This window comes from Phoenix dactylifera, unplaced genomic scaffold, assembly GCF_009389715.1.
Source record: "Phoenix dactylifera cultivar Barhee BC4 unplaced genomic scaffold, palm_55x_up_171113_PBpolish2nd_filt_p 000716F, whole genome shotgun sequence".
Classification (NCBI taxonomy): Eukaryota; Viridiplantae; Streptophyta; class Magnoliopsida; order Arecales; family Arecaceae; genus Phoenix; species Phoenix dactylifera.
The window spans coordinates 147,077-170,170 of NW_024068095.1; the positions used below are offsets into that span (position 1 = coordinate 147,077).

General features: G+C 35.7%; 1 protein-coding gene across 1 annotated transcript; it reads right to left on the reverse strand.

Moving 5' to 3' along the window:
- Nucleotides 1-271: 271 nt before the first annotated feature.
- On the reverse strand, nt 272-12,352 carry LOC103699036 (TVP38/TMEM64 family membrane protein slr0305-like). Its single transcript, XM_039120126.1, has 7 exons — nt 11,872-12,352; nt 11,144-11,196; nt 7,587-7,679; nt 7,269-7,492; nt 6,181-6,247; nt 765-875; nt 272-444 (listed from the first exon to the last, which is right to left on the reverse strand). The coding sequence occupies exons 1-7, from the start codon at nt 12,269-12,271 to the stop codon at nt 421-423; spliced, it is 972 nt and encodes a 323-aa protein (XP_038976054.1). The 5' UTR covers nt 12,272-12,352; the 3' UTR covers nt 272-420.
- Nucleotides 12,353-23,094: the final 10,742 nt, after the last annotated feature.

Consider the following 23,094-nt stretch of genomic DNA (forward strand, 5'->3'; position numbering starts at 1 on the left):
ATGAAAATCTTATTCTCATGGAAATGCTACTTTTCCATCTCTCTTTTTTAAAAACTCCAATCAAACAAGAGGCATTTCTTTATTTTTCCGTTGACCACACTTTCTCCCCTTTTTTTTTTCTGCGAACCAAACTGAGTCCTTAGAAGAATTAGTATGTCCATGTCTCTATGACCATGTAATGGGAGAATAAATTAAATTAATCCTTGGAAAAACCATTAAGTAAAAAAGGCAACTAAAAGTCATACTACATCGTAAGTCATTGAAATTATTATGGACAATGACTGGGAAAAATTAATTGCATTATATTAGATGCTTCAAAAAGATGCCAATACTATACAAGGTGGTTGTACACTTTCTAAATTTGATATTGTATTAGGGAATTACCCATTTCCTCATAACTTCTTGCAAAGAGTTGTGCTTCTACTCAATATCCTTCACAGCATCCTGTACCACAATTAATAAAATCAATATGAGAAATACAAGAATGTAGACATTCAGAATTTTTCAGGAAGCATAAATTAAATTCTCAAACATTTCAATTATATCCTAAAACCCTTCTAAGTCATATAGTGAAATTTCCTGTAATCCAAGGTCTGTTCTAATTTGCTTACTAAATACATGCACGGCACATAGTAACGTACATAATTGTTCTTATTCAGCACTAATTTTCAGTTTCACCCTAAATCTTCACTTCCCTGAACTACAAATTGGCAATTACATGCATGACAAGTAGTCAGTGAAACAGGAGTGAGTATAGCCATTACCTTTGCAAGCCGAGTTACATAGGCTGCAGCAATGGCTGTAAATAACAAGCCTAGTCCAAGAGTCACTAATTGGTCGTTTCCTCCTGGTAAGCCCACATCTGACTCTTCTTGCTACAAGGATAAGGGAAACAAAAATCATGGTCAGACAGCAAGCTCCCTCTCAAATGTATATGTTAAAGGAATAAAGATCGAAGCAAAAAGAAAAAAAAAAAAAAAAATCCGAGCAAAAGATAAATAGCATCTATCAACAAGTAAAGAATGGAAAAAAGAGATGAGTTTTTTCATGAGAGTGCAGATGGTTCTATTGCCTGATCAAAGTAACTGATATAGCATATCCTTTGCATCCCGGCAACATGTGAATTATTGCAGCTAAACTGCCATTTATATAATTGAAGATTACAGGTCTCTCTCTCTCTCTATCGCTATCTATCTATCTATCTATCTATATATATATAGACATATACATCCATACATATATATATATATATATATATATATATATATATATAGATATAGAGAGAGAGAGAGAGAGAGAGAGAGAGATACATACATATACATACATATATGTATGTATGTATATGTATACCAATAATTTCTGTCCAGAAGCGATATGAGCCCAAGAATATGATTGAACAAATCCAAGCTATCTAATAAAACAGATTTAATATAGAGCTCATAGCCAGCCCGGAGCATTAACCCAGCCTGACCTGTTATGTTAAAAACTTCTTAGTCAGGTTAGAGCAAAGGAATTCTTGGAATCTGAATCCAACATGCTCACTGAAAGAGAGAAAACAAACTCCCATTCTGTTATCTACTTGGACCATCTTCTACAAAAACTAAACCACTTGTTATGAACAGTTGGGAACCAATTAAGATGAAATAGATTCATTTTTCGGTTCAATTTGAAATACCAATTTCAAAGGGATAAAGAGTACAGACGCTAGGCTTCTCTCCTTCTCCCAACCTGATTTGAAAGTGACTCTCCAAATCTCATGTCAAACTTCATCAATTGAGGAAACCATCCAAATTAATTCAGTGCTAGCAAAGACTCCTATCAATGATTCCTATGCTACATGTACTTGTTACTTTTAGATGAATTTTTCCCAGACTTGGAGCACCACTACAAAGGTCTCATGCACGGTTTCATTCCCAACCCATCATATCCAGTTTTTTTTTATCCATATGAGTGCTCTACTTCTCATGCCACTGAATGAAATGAATGCCATTGGATGAGATAGATGCTTGTAATTATATTGTTCCTTTAAAGCTTGATCTAGAGTTTGCATCTCTTATTTGAGAGGATTATCTAGTGCACATGGTTTAAGGTTTCATTCGCTAATAGTATGCCCTTGAGATTAACTAAGATCTTAGTTTATCTCGATTTGAGATGGAAATCCTGAAAAAAAAACTATAACATAGATAAAACAATATAGGAATTAATATTTTGGCCAGTGTAGTGCAAGCTATCTATTCTATGCATTGGTTGGGTGTCACAACCCAGGACCTCAAAGTATTATTTGGATTCCTTGATCCCATATAAGTACTCAAGATCTACCCAGCAAATAACCGATGTGGGACTAAACACCGCCCGCACGGGTCCTCACACTAGAACCCTTTGTTGATAAACAAATCAACCATACGATCACTAACAAAAACCTAATATTAATGAAGGTAAGTTTGAAGCATTTACACAGTGAAGTTGCACCCCACCCCCTCATTTAGAGGTGGTGCTGGACTGTCTGGTTTCAAGCCTTGGGAGGCATTTCTTAAGGGTAGGACATAGTAACACTTGGTGGCAGTCCATCATTACTTTTAAGAAGAAGAAGAAGATTCAACTATGTAGATACATTATCAGGAGCACAAATAATGACCTTAGTATTTTTTTTCCTTTTTTTGATGTAAAGGATGAAAGATCAATCAGAAATTGATGACTATAATATGGATATTGACATCAAAAATTTGTACTTTGTTTGGATGAGGAAAATTGCCTCATATAGAAACTTTGTTGCCCAACATATTCAAAAATCTCAATAAATTTAGTACTCTTTCACTGAACTTCTCTGTGTTTAAACAAACTATCAATAAATAGATGAAAATACAAAGCGACTTTACCTGAATGATTTTTCAAAGTCAGATTTGTAAATTTTTGAATCATTTTTTCCAATCAATCATTTTATAAGTTTTGCGATGTTAACAAGTTTTTGTTTCTTCATCTATGTGCATTCCTTTGCTGTGAAATCAGATAACCAACTATTTCCATGGCCATATACAAAGAACAAGACCAAGTGCAATAAGTAGTAGAAAACTAACAAAAAATAGATCAAAGCAAGGTTGGCAGAACCGGACCGAACCGTCTGATTCGGCCCACACCAAGCCGACCTAGTGGAAAACCGGGTCGGTTTGGTTGTTAAAATCAGGACCAATCCCGAACCGGCCGAAAGGGGCCAAAATCGGACCGAACCGACCGAAACCAGTCGCAAACTGGCCGAAACCGGAACCGGTTCCATTCGAACTCGATGCAAGCCATCCGGCTCCCTCCCCCTTTCCTTTGTCTTATAAGAGGATGTTGGAAAGGCCTTCTAAACTGGGCCCCTCCTTTCCTTCTTCCGTCTTATAAGAGGATGTTGGAAAGGCCCGAGAAGGTCTTCCCAATGTTATGAACCCTTCTCTAAACATCTCTCCCTTCCCCCCACGACGAAAATTACACTGATTTAGCATGATTTAAGGAAGATCCAAGACTAAATAAAATGTACTTCCTCTTTTTTATCTTATACTCTATTTTTTGGGAGGCTCTAAAAAATAACTCAAAATTTGCAAAATAAGAAGAGATCATGCCAAAATTTTCGATTTTGATTTGATTTTATAATATGTTGTAGATCTATAGATGATCTATACGATGACATAAAAATTTTTAATTTTTGAATTATATATATATTTTTAAAATTAAAAATATATTTTTTGATTAAAAAATAAATAAAAAATCTAAAAAAATATAAAATCAGAAGCGTATTTAGGTGCACGTAAGCTACTCTCCAGCAAAATTTGATGTACATTTACTCAGATTTTGACGCGATCATGCGCACAGTGGCCTAGGCCTAAATTTACAAAAAATTAAGAAATAAATAGTCTTTTGATGAATGCCCAAAACCTAAAAATACATGTAGCATCCATTGTTGGTTCTACATGTATCTAAGCTGAAATTAATTTTTTAAAATATTTATATTTAAATATTATTTTGAATTTGAAAAATAATTAAAAATATATAATTAATACCAAAAATTATGAAAAATTAGTATTACGTAATACATATTTAAGAAGTATTTTATGAAAAAAATATATTTTTCTAAATTTATGGTACTTAAACAATTTTTTTAATTTAAAAATTATTAAACATATATATCAGTAAATAAATAATAAAAAAAATTAGTATTATGTATTAGATAAATCAGATATATTTTTTGAGAAAAAAATTACCTACATTATAACAAAATTTTGCTATTTTTAAATAACTGATAAACTGACGTACTTGATAAACCTGCAGGAATGAAACCATCAAAGAAAAAGAAGCCAGAGCCTGACACTGATTGGGATCATGGACAAATACTCTCGAGTCGGCACCATTGGAAGTGCAACTGGAGCAACACAGACTTCAAGAAAGAAGAGGTAACTAGGTTGAAGCAGCACTTAGCTAGTGTTACCCTGACATATCTATATGCCGAAAATACCCACAGGAGGTTCGATAGCTGATGAAAAAATACTTCGTTGATTTCAAAACAGCAAAAGATAGGGTTGCTAAGAAGGCGAAGGTGGACCGTCGAGCGGCAGAGCCACCTTCCTATCAGCCAAAAAGTCAGAGGCATCCTCTTCAAATGACGAGGTACAGATCCTTACTGTCATTCAAGCGAGTCTAAATGATCAATCAATGGCAGTAGGATGAGCCTGGATGTCTCCTTGTCCAAGACATTCTCTTAGAGATATGATCGAGAGAAGCTTAGACGAGGCCACTATGCTATCCGGTCGACTCAATCAAGAAGACTACATCTATCCTCCCAATATAGCCCGACAGAGAGAGACACGAAGGATAAGCAGGAGAGAGTGGCACAAAAGATAAGCAGGCAGAGAGTGGCACGAAGGGTAAGCAGGCAGCAGCTCAATACATCAAAAAAAATAAAAGGCACCTGCAATCCCATGGAGAGTATGGAAGAGGAGTCAATTCATTCAGATTTAGAGACCAGTAGGAATAGTTTTAGTGATCATAGATCTGCTGGTCAGAGAAGAAGTAGAGGACATGAGACCACCTTTTATGAAACAGCTACAGGGTGGTCTCCAATTCATCTGTGAGTCCTAGTTTACACATGCTACACAGAATAGGGACCACAGTGCACGATTTAGCAGAGCCCGTAAGGATGCGATTACATATAGGAGACGGACTCCTCGAGGTCATTCGGAAGGACACGATGTAGCTGAAATGCCTCACAAGTGAAGTGGAATCCATAGACGTATCAGGTTTCAAGTCGCATACTGGATTCTATTATCCGCAACCACAAGCAGTCTATGACCCACACGAATACGGATATGGATATGGTGCATCTGAGATATCTTCTGGTGGCTACTATCCTACGCAACCTGGAGCATCTTGCAGGTTGGATTTTGCTGCCGGTTTATTTGGATTGGCCCCTTCACAATAGTTTTATCAGCCAAAGGATACCTCTAAAACTCAGAGCTTCAGCGAGAGATCCGAAAGTGCTTATAACCTAGAGCATGTTCTTTATATGATGATCCTACAAGACTACAATCTGCTTGGTTAGAGAGATGGGCTAATGTGCCTTCTGACTATGCTAATGATCTGTATGAGAGGCATCACCACTCGACGAAATTTTAGATATCGGTATATATATTGTATTATAAATATATGTAATCGATTGTATTTTATATTTTCAACTCACTAGTTGATTTTAGGATATGTCATGTTGCTTTTTGTAGTATACAATATCTCGCTAATCATTTTATATTTTGTATCACTTTAAAACAACAAGATGCATCATTTGGAATCATAGAAATATCAAATCATAGAAACATCAAAAAAACATTAAATTAAACTTAAAATCATTGAAAAAGTTGAAAACAATTGATTACCAATTAATTAAATTTGAAAAACTCAAAAAAACGTGTGTCGGTTCCGATCACCCTGCTTGCCGACCGGTATGAGTCCTATTACCGGTTCGGCAGACCTTGGATCAAAGTCACAGGAAAGTATTATGGATGTATTAATAGATAAGGGTGGTGGTTGACACATCTACCCTAAAGAGGCTACGATGGTAAAGCAACTTACAATTTCATCAAAATGCCATATCCAAATATTACTGAAGCATACATAAGTCCACTTAATAGAAATGAAAACCTTTAAAAAACTTACAATGATGGCTCGCCCAAATGCACCTGCACTTACATAAGCCCATGTTCCTGGAAGCATCCCCAACCAACTGCATACGAAGTCATATTTAATTTCTAAGCTACTGATAGAAGTCAAAAACTCAAGAGCATGGAAAAATCAAAATTCTTGATTCCAATCTGTTTAACCAAAAAGTAATTCGCAAAGGCAATAATCAACTAAGGTAAATTATTTAAAAGAGAAACAACCAAAACTTTTAACCTTAGTGAAATCATATAACAATGATTGATCTAATATCCTCATCATACAAGCAAGAAGAATTATAAGTTCCATTTGGGTTATATCACATTCAAACAAGGCAAAATCAACCTGTCACAAGATAGGTACATTTAGTTACACCATATGTTCATAATTACGGTAACTAGGTGAATCAATTGCACATTCGTATAGCTTTCACAAAGTGGGTGCACATTCAGATACAATGATTCACCCTTTACTCTCCATGTTTAGATAAAATTTGAAGTTTTGAACCTTATATTTCCAGAAAATTGTAGAAGGGCTGGTATATTACATTCTCCAGTCTGGTATCTCCCTCAGCAAAAGAGAATGCAATTCGAGAATTTGATCCTATGTTGGAATATACTTGCCTAATGACATACAAATGTTATTCTCCTTTAGATTAACATAAACTACTGGATGCTTGCATAACCTCAAGTGTGATGAGATGTAGAGGAACTTGTTTCCTTTCTGTAATGGTTTAAGTTTTTCTGTAGCTTTAGCATTGTTCTTCTTTTATGTCAGAAACTACCACAGAAAGAAGGGTGGGGCAGAATTAGGGTGAGGAGGGAAATACTGTGGGTTCTGCACATCTATCAAAACATATTATAAGTTGTTATATATGTCTGTTTTTTCCAAATACTTTAAACATGGCAGCCTCTCTTTTTTCTCTCATTTTCTCTATCTCTGCTATTTTATAATTCTCCGATTCTTCTCTCCAATTTGTAGCATCAGTTTGAATTTGAGTACTTAACATTTCCTTTGTCTCTAGGGTTGATAAATATAGAACCAATCAGCAGTTAGTATGACGGTAATATTAAAAATTGTCAACTGACCTGCCTAATACATAAGGCACAAACTTCACTGATGTCAAACCATATAGATAGTTTCCAAGAGAAAATGGGAGCAAAGGACTCAAACGTAGAAGTGTAACAACTCTGAATCCATTCTCTCCTATTGCCTTATCAATTGCCAAAAACTTTTTGTTTCCTTCAACCAATTTGAGAATACGCTCACGAGCAAAATATCTAGCAATAAGAAAGGCCACCGCTGCAGCCACCTAGCAAAGTCAAGAAACCATTGTGAGAATCTTTGGAAAATCACTTTTAGTTTCATTTGAGTCATCATGAAAAGCATTCTCGAAAGAAACTTACTGTCCCACTGATCGAAACGATAATGGTCCCTGTTACACTTCCAAATAAAAGTCCCGCCGACATAGTTAATGGAATTGCTGGAATTGCAAGAATCTAGAATAAGATGAGCAATTCATGTTAGTACTAGCAGGTATAGGATGCTAAGGAATAGATAAGGCAAAATGTGATCCCCCCCCCCTCTTTTATCTGCTTCCATAATTCCTAAAGAAAGTTGCATAGCTATGCAGAGGAGAAGAAAGATATAAATTTAAACATTTAATAATTATAAGGCATATTAATTGACAAGACTTTGTGCAGAACTGTGAAATGCATAGAGAAAATAAGAGATGGGAAAACACAATACATAATTTCCTTCTTGTATTGAAAATAGAAGGATTAGTAGTTGCAGCCTTTCCTACACCCAAAACTACCCATTAAAATCCTTGCTCCATGATATTTCCATGATTCCATCATTTCTATTAGTCCCTTAGTGATTCATTGACCCACTGAACGATAGCTGGTAGAAACACAATTTAACCTCTAGTAGTGCAAATGGGCATAAGCAAAATTTGATTCGTCTAAGAACTCGAGAAACAAATGATGAACTACCTATTTAAACTCATAGAGAAAGGTAAACTACGTGACATGTGAATAGATGCCTGACTAGTTGTTTTAAATTCACGAAGCATCTTCTATGCACTACAGTCATTGAATAATTATAAATTTCATAACCATAAATAGATTGTTACCCCTAAAGAGTAGGGTTCTGTCAATATTATTCTACCCATATTGTCATATCAATTGCCCAAATAAAAGCCAGTGAGATGCTTTCCACTTTCCTACATCCAACTAATACAATATTGTTAATATACTGAATACTAGTGGTAAAATCACATTATTATACAACTAACTCTTCTATAATCACAAAGAAAACAACAAAATAAGCAGGAAACACAAGACAGAAGAAAGCAAGATGAACGGAAAATGGATCGTGATTTTGTGTTAAAGAGCCCACTTAGCTTGTTGGATTTGATGCATGCCCTAAAAGTCATTTGTTTTTTTTTTTTTCACATTTTGATATTGAATATTTTATGGATGTTTCTTGATCAACACACTCATATATTTTTTGGGTTTGTGCTGCAGATTAAGCCAGAAAAGAATCCATGGGTGCATTGTAAGCATGCCTGAGTACTCAGCTTTTTGCTTATCATGAGGATTAAATGATCTAAATATGTCAAATTCATTCTAAACTTTGGATCAAGTTGGCGATTGCAGTCACATGGCTGCCAAAATATCCAATGTTTAATAAGATTAGAATGATATTAGTCCTACCAAAATAGGGACTTTCAGTAGCGCATGGGTGTTTTTCATATTGAACGGCTCAACACTGTGATTCCATCTACGATATCATTGTCAAAGTCAGATTTAGATACCATATGTTTCATGCAAGTGGTCCCTTGAAGTGAGGGCAGAACTACTCTTTGCAATTTAGGATTTTATCTTTGAGGTCAAACACTTGTCCAAGAGTACAAGCCATAGTCCCACTGGTTGGAAGCTAATTGGGTCATTGAGATCAACTATGGGTGAGGACTAAGTTGTGCAACAAGGAAAGCATCTATCCAATATTGGCTAATCAGACACATAAACCTGGACCTAAGTATGGCCACATTTGCTTTATCAAATTTTATGAGATTATCAAGTTTTGATTTGAGCCAGGGTCATAATGGCCATGACTGATAATGGTTAAGGGTTAGATAGTGATCAATTATCACAGCGCCATTTCAGGACAAAAGTGGAGCAATCGAATTGTCATAAATGTTTTATATGACAGGAGAGCTTTTCACCAAGGACCAAATAATAATCATACAAGCTTTTGTAATTTATTTTTTTTATCTGGAGTTGTTCAGCAGTGTCCATGATTTCACATGCCAGACAGCATGTACCATGCCACACATATTCAATACCCGGTGTAGCACCTGTGGAGCCTTTTTATTAAAATGTTTTTAAACTAAAAGAGTTTGTTAGAATTTTTCAATATTTTTTGGTTGAAGCGCAGCGCAATGCATGTTTCGGCACACCCTGTGCCACTGGAACTTAATTCCATTGTTGTGCCCATAGCTAACCTATCTATAACCTAAAATAATCTGGATGCTTATCTCTCTTCCTATCTGACTTATCTCTCTCCCTCTTTGTCTTCACATCTCTTGGGTTTTTGTGGGATCAAACACTTGCTAGAGGGGGCTGGGCACACCCTTATAAGATTAGTGGCTGGTCCACCCTGGTGTGTACACTCCTATTCTCCTTCTAAGGGAGAAAACAGAAGAAAAAATAGGATAAGAGGGAGGGACGGGGGGAGGAGGGGAGGAGGGGCGGAGAGAGAGAGAGGAGTCATTGAAAAGGCTTGCTGATAATTTGGCAAGCTCAGGACCTTCATCATACGCATCTCAAGTAAAGATCGCCGAACCAGTACCGGTAGGCATACCGGTCAGCCACCAAACCGGTTTGGACTGGTACCGAACCGGCCAAAAAGGACACAGCGCGCGCGGCACGCTGTGGCAGATCGAACCGGACTCGGTGCCGGATCGCACCGAATCCTAGCCGAACCAGACGGAACCGGTCCGGTTCGCTCTTGTACCGGCCGGGCCCTTACGAGGCCGAAACCATTTTCTATGCCCGAACCGACCCGATCAAAAACCAAACTAGTTCAATACGGACTGGTTCAGCATTTCTTGACTCAAGGACCTATGTAATCTGACTTTTGCATGATATTATCTGCCCCTTTATTTACTGATGATTATTCAAAATGATTGATCTCTCTGTTTGTGTGCATACTCAAAGAACCATCATTGTTATTATAGGTATCACGACAAGACACTCTTCTTTAATAAGATAACTATTACTTACACCCTGAGAATAAAAATTGGGTATATCATACATGATTTTGACACTCTACTGAATGATTAGATAAGATAATCTTAAATTCTGTATCTCCTAGTCTAAAATCTGATATGTGATAAGGACATGCACATGGATCTAATAAGCAATTCAGAATATGTAAATCTCGGAGCTCTTTTTTATTTCTGGCCTGAAATCCCTATTTCCACAAATCCTTTTCTCACTACAGAAGTTATCATCTTTATGCAAGAAAAATGAGCACAATTGTTCCTAGAATATCAGCTGGGACTCAGATGAAGAAAAAAGGAAAAAACAAAGAAATTCTGAAACATTACTTCTGTTGACAAAAGGCAGCATTCATAACATACTCTTGCAAAATGCTATGTTCTTGCAGTGGACTCTGCAAGATTTCAATGCAATGTGTTGAAGTATTCCGCACAAAGTCAAATCCACCAAAGGGCGAGCTTATTTTGAAAATAAGGAAAACCACAAAAGGCTGAAACACCAACGTGGACCTAGGTACACCATGTGATTGTAGGCCTAAACAAACCCTAACAAGAATTTTATAACGTCACCCAGCTCTCTGGAACTTCTGATCTTAAGGTCTCAGAGTTGTTCTGAATGTATGGTAGTTTAATCACTAAAAATTTAATAATAGGAGTTTATGTGCTGTTAAATCTTACCTCCAATGCAGCATAAACAAGTACAAATAAGGCATATCCAGAAGGGCCATAACCTGATCACAAAGAGCATGAAAATGTTCCAGCATTAAAACCAAGACAATATTACTTATCGAAAAAAACACAAATACCATAAGTCGTACTTCTTGTTGACAGTATGATGCTGTGGTAATCAGTTAGACAAAGTAGAAGCATGTTAGACAATAACAAAAAATCGAATACTTTTTCACTGGACATGCATCTTAAGCAGTCCCATAATGATTATCTGATCATGATTATCATTTTTTATTAGATTCTAAGTGGCCTCGTTCGTAACAACTTATATGTTACAGGAATCACCCTTATGATCACTCTTGGGTAATTTTTGAGTTCACGACGACTTAAAGTGATTCTTAGATGAGCAGTACCGGATATAAATTTTTTCCGTTGATGGAAATTCGTCCATAGGCACTTCGCCGGCTCACCCTCAAATTGGAACCATCTAAAAAAACTCAAGTTTCAGAATGAACCCATTATATAATAGAGCCACCAACTTCCGCCAGAATCACGCCCAAGGCCTTAGAACTTCCAAAGATGACATCCAAAACCACGAAATTCGACCAAAACCACGACAAAAACACGAAGTTCTTAATTCGAAACTTTCACAGAACCACCGAATTGGATCAAAATAGCTTCACAAAAACCACCTTGAGAACAAAGAAAAAGAAAAGGAGATGGAGGGAGTAAGTGACCTTCGATGAAATCCGAGAACTGGGTGAGAAAGGCATTGATCTGGTCTTTGTAGACGTACCCCACCGTACCGAACCCTCCAATGACCCCAACTAGCAGAAGCCCCGCGAGAAGCGTGCCCTTCACGGCCGTCTCTCCTCCCAACGCCCCGTCCCCGTCATCCGAGACGGACCCATCGTCCCTCCCCCTCCGGCCGTCAAACTTGAGGTTCTGGGGGACGTTGGAGGCCTTGCGGAGAGTGGCCTTCTTCGTCTCCCGGAGGGAGGAGAGGGGCCGGAAGGCTTGCGAGCGGCGGGGGCGAAGTGAGGAGAAGGGAGAAGAGGAGGAGGGGAAGTGGTGGGGGGAGAGGAGAAGGGAGGAGCGGGAGAGGGTGGAGAGGCATGGCCTCGTCGGGTGCATCATAAGAGGATATAGTGGCAGCTCATAGGCTTGGACTAGGAAAGAGCGGGTGGAGAGAGGAGGGGTGGGAAGGGGAAGGGGAGGATGGGCTAGTGTTGAGGTTAGCCTGGTGATTGGAAAGGCAATGGGAGAACATGGTTTGTCCACGTGGCATCACTTGATCAGGATGTGATACTTTGTTATATGGGTGAAAGACAATGAATAACAGTTTTGAGGTTGGCCTTGCATCGCCTGGTCAAAAATTTATTATTGTTATGCTCATGGCTGGTAAATTTTTATTTTAAAAAACTTAAAATAGATTTATTTTATATTTTTCAAAATTGTTTGGGCTGAGAAGAAAAGAACTAAAATTATATAGCACAAACACTAGAGAAAATGATATAGGACGGACTTCTTATTTTACAACGTTTTCTCTAATACCCATCTTAAAGAAGAAATCTAAAAGTCAAAAAAATCCTCTTACTAAAGAAACCGTCAATTCCGTAATTAAAAATAAAATGTTGTATCCTTTTTTTTCTTATTTTCGGAACGTATTTTTTACCATCGCATACAACATAATCAGATGATACACACTAAGCAAATTAGTCATCTAGCAAATCAATATACACCTCTAGATAAATCGATATACAATTTTCAGCATATGGTGTTCGCATGTATATAGTATGATGACCCAAAGATTGATTTAAAAATTGATTTTGATGATCACAAAACCTTGAAGTATAAATACTAATGTTTGTGTTGCAAGAAGAAAGATAATTTGTTTTGCAAGGAACATAGCAAATTGGAAAAATACAAGAAGGCCTCAAAAGCTCTCAAGAAAAGTTGGAAGAAAGCCACACTTCATTGGCCTTAGTATCAAGCTTAAAGTATTCAAGCTGGAGAAGCAAATTCTAAAAGAAAAATTTAAAAGAATTGTCCTCGAGTCGACTCCTGGACATTAAGAGTCGACTCCGACTGAGAACAGACAGCTGGACAGAAAGATTCATCTCAGAACCTGTCAACGAGTCGACTCCGGAAGAATTCGAGTCGACTCCAATGCTTGCCGAGTCGACTCCAGGGTAGTACGAGTCGACTCCAGGGAGTAACAGACAGAAACACAGAGAAGCTATTTTGGACTCTGAGAGCCGAGTCGACTCCCGAAGAACTCGAGTCGACTCCGATGATTGGCAGGTCGACTCCTAAGGAAGCGAGAGTCGATTCCCAGAGAAATACAAGGCAAAAAGTCAAAGAGCCAATTTCGGACACTGAGAGCCGAGTCGACTCCCGCAAAATCCGAGTCGACTCCGAGGCAGCGCAACCCCAAAGATAGAAGACGGTATTTTCGTCTCTGAGAGGCGAGTCGACTCCAAGACAGTTCGAGTCGACTCCAAGGCAGCGCAACCCCAAAAGATAGAAGACTGTTTTTCGGATACTGAGAGCCGAGTCGACTCTGAGACAGTTCGAGTCGACTCCAAGACGGCACAAGTCAATAGACAGAAGATCGGGAGTTCGGGCTCTGAGTGCCGAGTCGACTCCCAGAATATCCGAGTCGACTCGAGTGAGCAAATTTGAAAGCAACTTCTCTGAATTCCTTAGAACGAGTCGTCTCCAAAAGTGCCAGGTCAGCTCCAGACATTGGGGAGTCGACTCCAGGTTCAGTCGAGTCGACTCCAAGTCAAGACAGCACTTTAATTCAAATCCAGAACAGTTGCCGAGTCGTCTCCAGAAAAGCATGAGTCGACTCCTGCAACAGGCGAGTCGACTCCAGATCGCGCGAGTCGACTCCGATCCCAACGGAAATATTGTCAGGAGTTTCAGAATGTGCACAACGGCTCTATTTTTGTCTCTAACGGCTAGATTTTTGTTTCCACGACATCTAAAGCTATAAAATCAAGAGGAGGGCTAGGGGAGAGGAAATGGAAGTGGGAGAAAACACTTAGGAAAGAGATCTCAAAGAAAAAATCTCCCAAAAGCACAAAAGGGCCATACAAAGCAAAATAGAGAGAAGAAGAGCATCCGAGTGAATCCCAAAGCTTCCTCTCCAACTGTGTGCTGCCTCAGTGATCCTCTACCTCGTGCGAAATCAAAAGAGGGTCAAGTAAAGAAGAAGCCGAGTTTCCTCATCTACACAACTTGTTTGAGGGCTTCTTTTTACTCTATTTGTTTATATTGTTATATTTGCTTGTTTAAGAAGCTTTGATTTGTTTTAAATTCTTGTTCTAATATCTTGTAACTTGATTCAATCAAGGGATTGAATCAAGGGGTTAAGGTTTGTTGGTGAGCCAAAAGAAAAACCAACGTTGTAAGGTTGTGGTTGGTGAGCCTTTGGAAAAACCAACTGGGTTAATTGTGAACTCGGAAAACAATCGTTGTAAGGTTGTAGTTGGTGAGCCTTTGGGAAAACCAACTGGGTTTGATTGTGAACCCGGAAAAACAATCGGTTGGTTCTAGTCGGTGAGCCAGTGAAAACCGACCGAGTTCGTTGTAATCTCGCAAAACAACAAGTTGGGTTGTGAGCTTGTAAAACAACCGGCTGTAATCTGAAGGATTATAGTGAAATTTCCAAGAGGTCTTGGGGAGTGGATGTAGGTGCTGGGGTGCACCGAACCACTATATGTTTGTTGTGTTTGTGATGCTTTTTGTCGTTATCTAACTTGCTCACTTACTTACTTAGATAAATTGCTTGCTTAACTCTTATCCGCGCATTCTTTAGTTGCAAGCATATTCAATTTACTTAATCAAGTCTCATTCAATAAATCAAACTGTTGCTAAGGTTAAATTCCACTGTGCATCTATACAACTTAGCATAATTAATTGAAAAGTTTTAGAAGTAGTATAAAAGTTTTAAAAGACCCAATTCACCCCCCCTCTTGGGTTGTATCTACTGGGCAACAAGTGGTATCAGAGCAGGTGCTCAAATATTATTTGTAGTCTTAACCGACTAGAGCCAAAGATCATGACAACCCCACATAACGTATTATTTGCTGAGGGACTTTCCACAAACAGACCTCCACTATTTAATGGATCTAACTATATTCAATGGAAAGCTAGAATGAAAATCTTTACTCAATCACAAAACTATGAGTTATGGAATGTCATAACAAATGGCCTATACACACCCACGAAATTGATTGAAAGTATGTTCGATAAAAATTTGGCTGAACTAAATGCTAAGGCTATGAACCTTCTCTACTGTGCATTTAATAAAAATATTTTCAACCAAATCTGTATATGTTCATCTGCCAAACAAATATGGGATTTCTCTTGAAGCAACTTATGATATTTCCGAGGAACCCCATGTTAGATTACTTGAGGATAATTGCAAGACTAACATTGAGCATGCAGGAAACACTCTAAATCAGGAAGAAAGAACAACAAATAAAGAATTTGGTGATGAAAACAAGGATCCATTCCCAAACACCGAAAGATTCAAAAGCTTCCTAAAGACAAAGAAGAAGAGGAAGCAAGAAGAAAGGAAGAAAGAGATGAAAAGGAAGAAAGCCTTGACCAAGAAAGAGTCAAGCAAGAAAATAAAAGTTAGGAGCAACAATGATGATATTAGCTCCAAGGAACTACTAGAGGTAACTAACTTGTGCTTTATGGCACAAGAAGACAAGGTAAAATCTGAATCTACTCTTACATCAAATGATTTTCAAGAAGAATTCTCTTATGATGAATTATTAAATGCTTTTCATGATTTATATGGTGAATGTAGAAAATTAGCTGTGAAGAATAAAAATTTTAAGAAACTAACTCAAAAAATTTCAAAAGAAAGAAATTCTAGTGATGAAATACAAGAAAAACTAAATTCTGAAAATGAAAGCTTAAGGTTAAATTCAGAACAATTGATTCAGAAAAATCAGAATTTAATTAAAGAAAATCAAAACTTAAGTGAAGAAATCAACCAATTAAAATCTTTTATTAACAAATTCACTGTAAGTTCAGAAAGATTAAAAATGATGTTTGAAAACCAACATGCTGTTAGATGTATGCCCTAGAAGCCAATTTTGGCTGACACATTATTAATTCTAAGACATAATTTGTACTTGACTTTATTATTATTGAATAAATGAAAGGCATTTTTTTCATTCATATTATTATTGTGTCTATGAATCGTCCAAGGAATTAATAAGATAATGATGCATATTCTCAAGAGTTGAGAATTTGAGCCATGTATCATTAGTGATTAATTTCTGAACGCTCCTGATCGATGGATCATCATGAGGACGGTGATCGATCCGATGAGATCAGTGCACAGATTACTTTTCTTATGGATGGACGAGACTCGAGTCCACAGTGTGGCGACACTGAAGTAATAGTGCAGGTGCTTGTTAAGAACAAGGGTACTGAGCGTGACCAATACAAGAAGTCACTTGGATGTCTATCCACTCGTCAGTGACTTGCTTGATGTTGCAGTAGTGTGACTGGTCCTTTGACCTGCGGTGCTTCGACTACTCACAGTGAGGTTATTGTAGTTTGACTGCACACATACATGGTCTCTAGCCATATGGGTCCATGCAGTGTAGATTGGCTGCAGTAAGTTCACTGTAGGAGTAGGGTATGCACCTATAAGGAATCTATCGACCTTGATAGAAGAGGAGTGATCCTATGTGATTTGTTAGACTGAGTTCTAAGACCTTGGCTAGGGCAGTAATATAAAGTGGAAAAAGAGTTTTCCATTAGCTTAGTTTCTTTCAACCGCATTTACATTTTCTTTTTTTTTAGAATCATTTGAGTGAGCTGAAATATTTCTAGTTTTAAGATCATTCACTCTATTGATGGAAGTTTTTAATAATGTAGGGGAGAAAAACATATAGATGATCATTGTGGTATATATATTTATAGAACTCAATTTCTTAATCATAGTTTTTCAGCAATGTATACATGAAACACAATAAATCCTTTTAATATCAAAATAAAATCATATATTTAGAAATTTTTGTTTGCAATCAAGATCATCGAAAGACACATCATTTGAACCAATATTAGTATACTTTGAAGATAAGAAATGATATGTTTCGGATGCGTATCGGAGCAATCACCAAAGGCATCAAAATTAATTCTGTTTTTCTTTCAAAATCATACTTTGAGATATGTATCTTCCACATTATAGCTCATCTTAAATGATTACAATTGAAAATACATATTTCAAACATATAAGAGTATATACAGAATCTTTGTATTTAATGTTGAGTTTTGGTACGAATTAGAACATTATATACCAAATTTAAGCAAGTTGAAGGATCAATAGAGATATCCTTCTCTTCTCCTTTTTACAGATTTATTTAACTTTCAGATTTTAACGATGATTGTGAATGACAAATCTGAAATTTCTTTTCAATAAGACCAAACAGAAGATGTTATGTAGCATTTCAAACATTCAATCAAATTATTCAATCATGGAACATTACAACATATAGGGAATTCATAATTCAGAACATCAGGCCACATGCAAAATATGTTATGTGTTAAGTCATGCATTAAAATAATAAGAACACGCATGTCAAGGATCAAAATCAATTCTTTTCAAATAAACTCCCCCTATTTAAATATAATCTTGCATTGATTTCATCCTTAAATTATGTTTTCAAGTGATAAAAAAAATGACTTGATTCTTCTTATATACTTTCATTTACTTTGTCTTTCATTTTTACTTTCTTATGCTCTATACTCTATTTACTCCCTATCCGGTGGAGTTGGGAAGGGGCACGAGGTACTACCACTAGCCTCCCTCTTGTGCCGTCCCTAATATGCCCTACACCGAATAGTTGGGTCAAATAGTGCCGGGTACTACCACTAGCCTCCCCATTGGCACCATCCCTATGATGAGCAATATAGAAAGATTAAAATGTTCACTCCAAACTCTCCCTGTTTGAGTGTAATTAATTATAGATTTTATCCCTTCCAAATGTGCCGAATATATTATGCTTGTTTTGCTTTTCCTTAAGATTGAAGTACTTGCCTTTGCTCAGATTTTTCATCTCTTGAATAATGTCCATTTTCTTTTCTTTATCTCTCTCTCTTTTTGTTATTCTCAAGTAATTTACATGAAAGAGTAGAATAAAGAGATAATCTTATGTATCATATAGATGTATATTATGCAAACAACATTTTCATTGTGCTCAAGGATTCATAACTTCTCACAAGTTATTTTACATCAAAATTTTAAGCATATACTTGTGTATTTCATGGTTATGACATAGGCAAAGATATATTTTAGTTTGGGCAAACCATGAAACAATTTCTAAATGTATAAGTCAGTCAATACACATATAGACATGATATCAAAAATTAATAATTAAAGAATTTAATCATGCCATAATAGAATTTAAGTTATTGACTTTGCTCAATTAATTTGTGAGAAAGGTATCTAAAATTACCTATTCATTATATGTTCTTCAAGCCAAACTAGATTTCTTATGTGTGAACTTTTGGCTGAAGAAGATCCTCTCTCTTGTTTGCATGTGAATGTTTAGTGTATCTTACATGAAGATATCCTTCAAGTTGAAATTTCTCATTTTTCTTTCTTGAAGGAAGGTCATTAGTTTCTTTAAGATACAAAGCATTCATCCAACATATATATATTTTTAATTAGATGACTCAATATGAGATATGCCAATAGTTGTATGTTGAGTCACTTTACTCAAGAGATTGCCTAAATATAAGCAAGCACATATCATTTGAACTAAAGAGATAGATTCATTAACCAAGATAGTTCAAGGACAAGCATGTGAGGCAATAGACAGATTTATCAAGGTCAAATCAATTTAGTTTAGATTCTATTTGCTTAAGATAATTATCAATAAGATGTGTTAACTAAGTTTTAATCAACTTATCTTAAACGTTTGTTTCTATCAAAATTCAGATTATGATTTATTTGTTATCAATAAAATATGATTAATTAAAGTTAGATTGAAGTCTTGCACAAGGTCACATAATGAGCATACAATCTGGTCTACTAGCTGTATGATAAAATAATTATTCTATCATGCTTCAATACAGCTTTAAACAATAGATCTACTTTGCGTATCCTTTTCAATTTCTACAAGATGGGGTCATAGATATACCTTCTTCATGCCAATCTTCTATAAGAGTTTTCTTGTGAACTAACGTTGGTCAATGAAGATCCCCTTTCTTGTTTCTCTTAATTTGGAGTTTGAGAGAAAATGTTAATTCATTCATCATACATATTTCAAACTCACCTTGCATGAGCTTAGTAAAATCTTCATATAAATCCTCGTTTGTAGAACCAAAGATGATGTCATCAATGTATACTTTGAGCAAATAAGATATCACAAATTCTTATTTTTGATGCATAGATTTATCACTATTACTTTCTATCAAAAAGGTTACTCAAGCTTTTATATCATGCTTTTGATGCTTGTTCCAAATCATATATTGCTTTATCATATTTTTTGATTGGTGTTAAAAAAACCTCTTGCGGTCATTCGGGTAATATTTCCAAAGGAGTTTAATGAGTGTTTTCAAATATGGTGGTTATTTAACATATATCTTCTTTAATAAAATAAGCACCTAGGAGTGCATTCTACACATTCATTTGATAGAATATAAAGCTCATAAAGCAATCAAATGATAATGGTGATCTTTACTTCTAATCATGCAAGAATTTCATCAAGATCTATTTCATCTTTTCTTAATTTAGTCTTTTAGTAATCATCAATTTTACTTCATTAAGTATATTTATGAAAAACTCAATTTGGTTCTAATTATTAATAAGTTTTCAGATTGTTATATGTAAAAGATTAGCCATATACATATATAATTTAATTTTAGTATCTTGATAATAAATCATTAGTCTCATAAAATGAGTTCATATTTCTACAACTAGAATCTTTTTATGAATATTCTATATGCATTGCTTGATGAATGATATCCAACGATAGAAATATCTTTATCAGATTTGGCATTGTTTTCAAGAAACCATATCAAGCATAACATATACTACGGAAAAATATGAAAGATATGCAACAGATCATTTTCTATTTTTCAGAAAATCAAATGGAGTTTTCATCAAAAATAGATCTAATAGAAACCATATATATGACAAGCAATGATGATAGTTTTTTTTTTAAAAAAAAAAAAATCATTTAAGTAGATGACGATCATACATCATTGCCTTTTTCATTTCTTCAAGGATTCTATTAATCCTATTTTACTTATGGTGTTCTTGGTGCAGAAACAATTGTATTCAATATTATTTTCTGTGCACAACTTAATAAAAAATTGGTTTTCAAGACTATGCCATGATGCTTCTTTTACTTTCATAGTTTGCAAACCTTTTTCATTTGATCCCTTTCACAAGATTTAGCAAATGCAGAAAATACTTTAATTTTACTTGCCAAGAACAAATCCAATGTAAGCTTGTGAAAACTTAGTGATGGAAACAACATCTTTAGATTTAGAAATTGATTCTTGTTTGTTTCCTTAGTTAACATGCATAGCAAACTTTGACCTTGCAGAAGATAATCTAAGTAAACCAATGACAAGATCTTTTGAGATTAGGTCCATACTAGCATAAGTTAATTTTATATGCCAAAAAGAATTCTTTGATCATAGTATTTATAATGCATATATTCAAAGATATACCAAGTACACATTTTCATATCTATGATCAATGAACAATAATGCCATGGATAAAAACTCTCAGCCAAGCATATAGAGAATTCATAGAGTTATTCTTAGGAGAATTGATTTACCAAATTATCCATCTATAAGTAAAGCATAATCTAGAAAGATGGAGTGATATAGTTTCACTTATATCACAAGAAAAGAATGATTAATACTTGCAAGTTATGTTTTAATCAACTAATAAAACAATTTCAGTATGAGAGGATGCAAGAATTACTAATTTCATTATTTCTTCCATTTTAGTCACTTTTCTTAAGTATATTTTAAGTTTCACTCTTTAATATATGTCTAGAGCACCCAATGTCCAATTTAACATCTTTTGTTGGAGCCTTGAGTGCTAGACACACCTGCAGAAAATATTTAGATTTTCAACTTAGGAACCCAAGCTCTTTTGGGCCCTTGCAGGTTAGCTATTATTGTTCCTTTTGGAACCCATATTTTCTTAATAGCTATTTTGTCCATAGGCTTGCAGATTTTAGGACTACAAGAAGTGTATTTCTGCATCTTTTTATTAAATTTAACAAACATGGATTTAACATGAGTGGTAGATAACCCTTCAGTTTTCTGTTTTTGCCTTTTAGGTTTATCAAATTTGCAATGTACAGATTTAGGAACAGAAGAGATTTTGCATAATCTTTGTTCCTGTTTATCAGCATTATAAGAATCTATTTTAAAATGATTAGAAACTGTTTTAACAAACATATTATTGAAAGATTTTTGGGTGTACCAAGGTTGACATCCCAATCCAATATTATCAAATTCAGCTCTTTGATTATTTATCATTAGATTCAACTTTTCAGAGCTCAAAGTAAATCTTTCAACAACAGGTTTTAATTTGTCAACTTCTTTAGTTAATCTTTTGTTGTCTTCTGAAAGCAATTCATTATTTTTCTTAAGTTTATCATAGCTTTCAGTGAGAAGTTGGTTTTTCTGATTTAGTTCTTTATTTTCCTTAATTAAGATTTCAGTTTCATTTACTAGGATTTTCTTTTCATTCTTCAGGTTCTTGTTTTTACAAATGAGTTTCTTATGTTCTTTCATTAAATCAAGAAATGCATCATGTAACTCATCAAGTGTAAAATCATTTTCAAGTTTATCATATACTTCATATTCAGAAGAGGAGACACTTTGCATTTCAATACATACCTCGTCCTTGTGTGCCACAAGGCATAGGTTTTCAATATCACCTTGTCTCTCTTTTTCTTTAGAGCTAATTTCAGATTCACTAAAAATGTTAGTGCTTTCATATTTAGCTTCTAGCATATTCCACATGTCTTTAGCAGTTATGCAAGAAGATATGCAATTAAACTCATTCCTATCTAATGCACAATATAATAGGTTCATGGCTTTTGAGTTTTGTTGCACCATTTTCTCATTATGACTAGTGTTTGTGTGTGTTCCATTGACTATAATTCTCCATAAATTATAATCAAGTGATTGTATGAAAATGCGCATGCGTGCTTTCCAATGTGTATAGTTTATGCCATTAAATAGTGGAGGTCTATCAATTAATTGTCCCTCTCCTAGAAAACTATCTATTTGAGTTGTCATGATCTTTGGCTCTTTGACGGTTAGGTCAAAAACACAAGGCAAGAAACTATAGAGCACCTGCTCTGATACCACTTGTTGCCCAGTAGATACAACCCAAGAGGGGGGGTGAATTGGATCTTTCAAAACTTTTATGCTACTTCTAAAACTTTTTGATTAACTATGCTAAGTTGTATAGATGCACAGTGGAACTTGAACTTAGCAACAGTTTGATTTATTGAATGAGACTTGATTAAGTAAATTAAATATGCTTGCAACTAAAGGATGCACGGATAAGAGTTAAGCAAGCAATTTATCTAAGTAAGTAGGTGAGCAAGTTAGACAATGACAAAAAGCATCACAAACACAACAAACATATAGTGGTTCGGTGCACCCCAGCACCTACATCCACTCCCCAAGACCTCTTGGGAATTTCACTATAATCCTCCAGATTACAGTCGGTTGTTTTACAAGCTCACAACCCAACTTGTTATTTTACACCGGGCTAACAACGAACCCTACAATCCGGTAGTTTTTCGAGTGAACTACCCAACTCGTTGTTTTACCCCGGGTTAACAACGAACCCTACAATCCGGTAGTTTTTCGAGTGAACTACCCAACTCGTTGTTTTACCCCGGGCTAACAACGAACCCTAAAACCCCCAATTTCAC

Coding starts and splice junctions, on each gene's coding strand:
- LOC103699036 (XM_039120126.1), bottom strand. CDS start 12,271: ATGATGCACCCGACGAGGCCATGCCTCTCCACCCTCTCCCGCTCCTCC. Junction 7,680..11,143: donor TTGTTTATGCTGCATTGGAG/GTAAGATTTAAC, acceptor ATCTTATTCTAG/ATTCTTGCAATTCCAGCAAT. Junction 7,493..7,586: donor TCGTTTCGATCAGTGGGACA/GTAAGTTTCTTT, acceptor TGACTTTGCTAG/GTGGCTGCAGCGGTGGCCTT.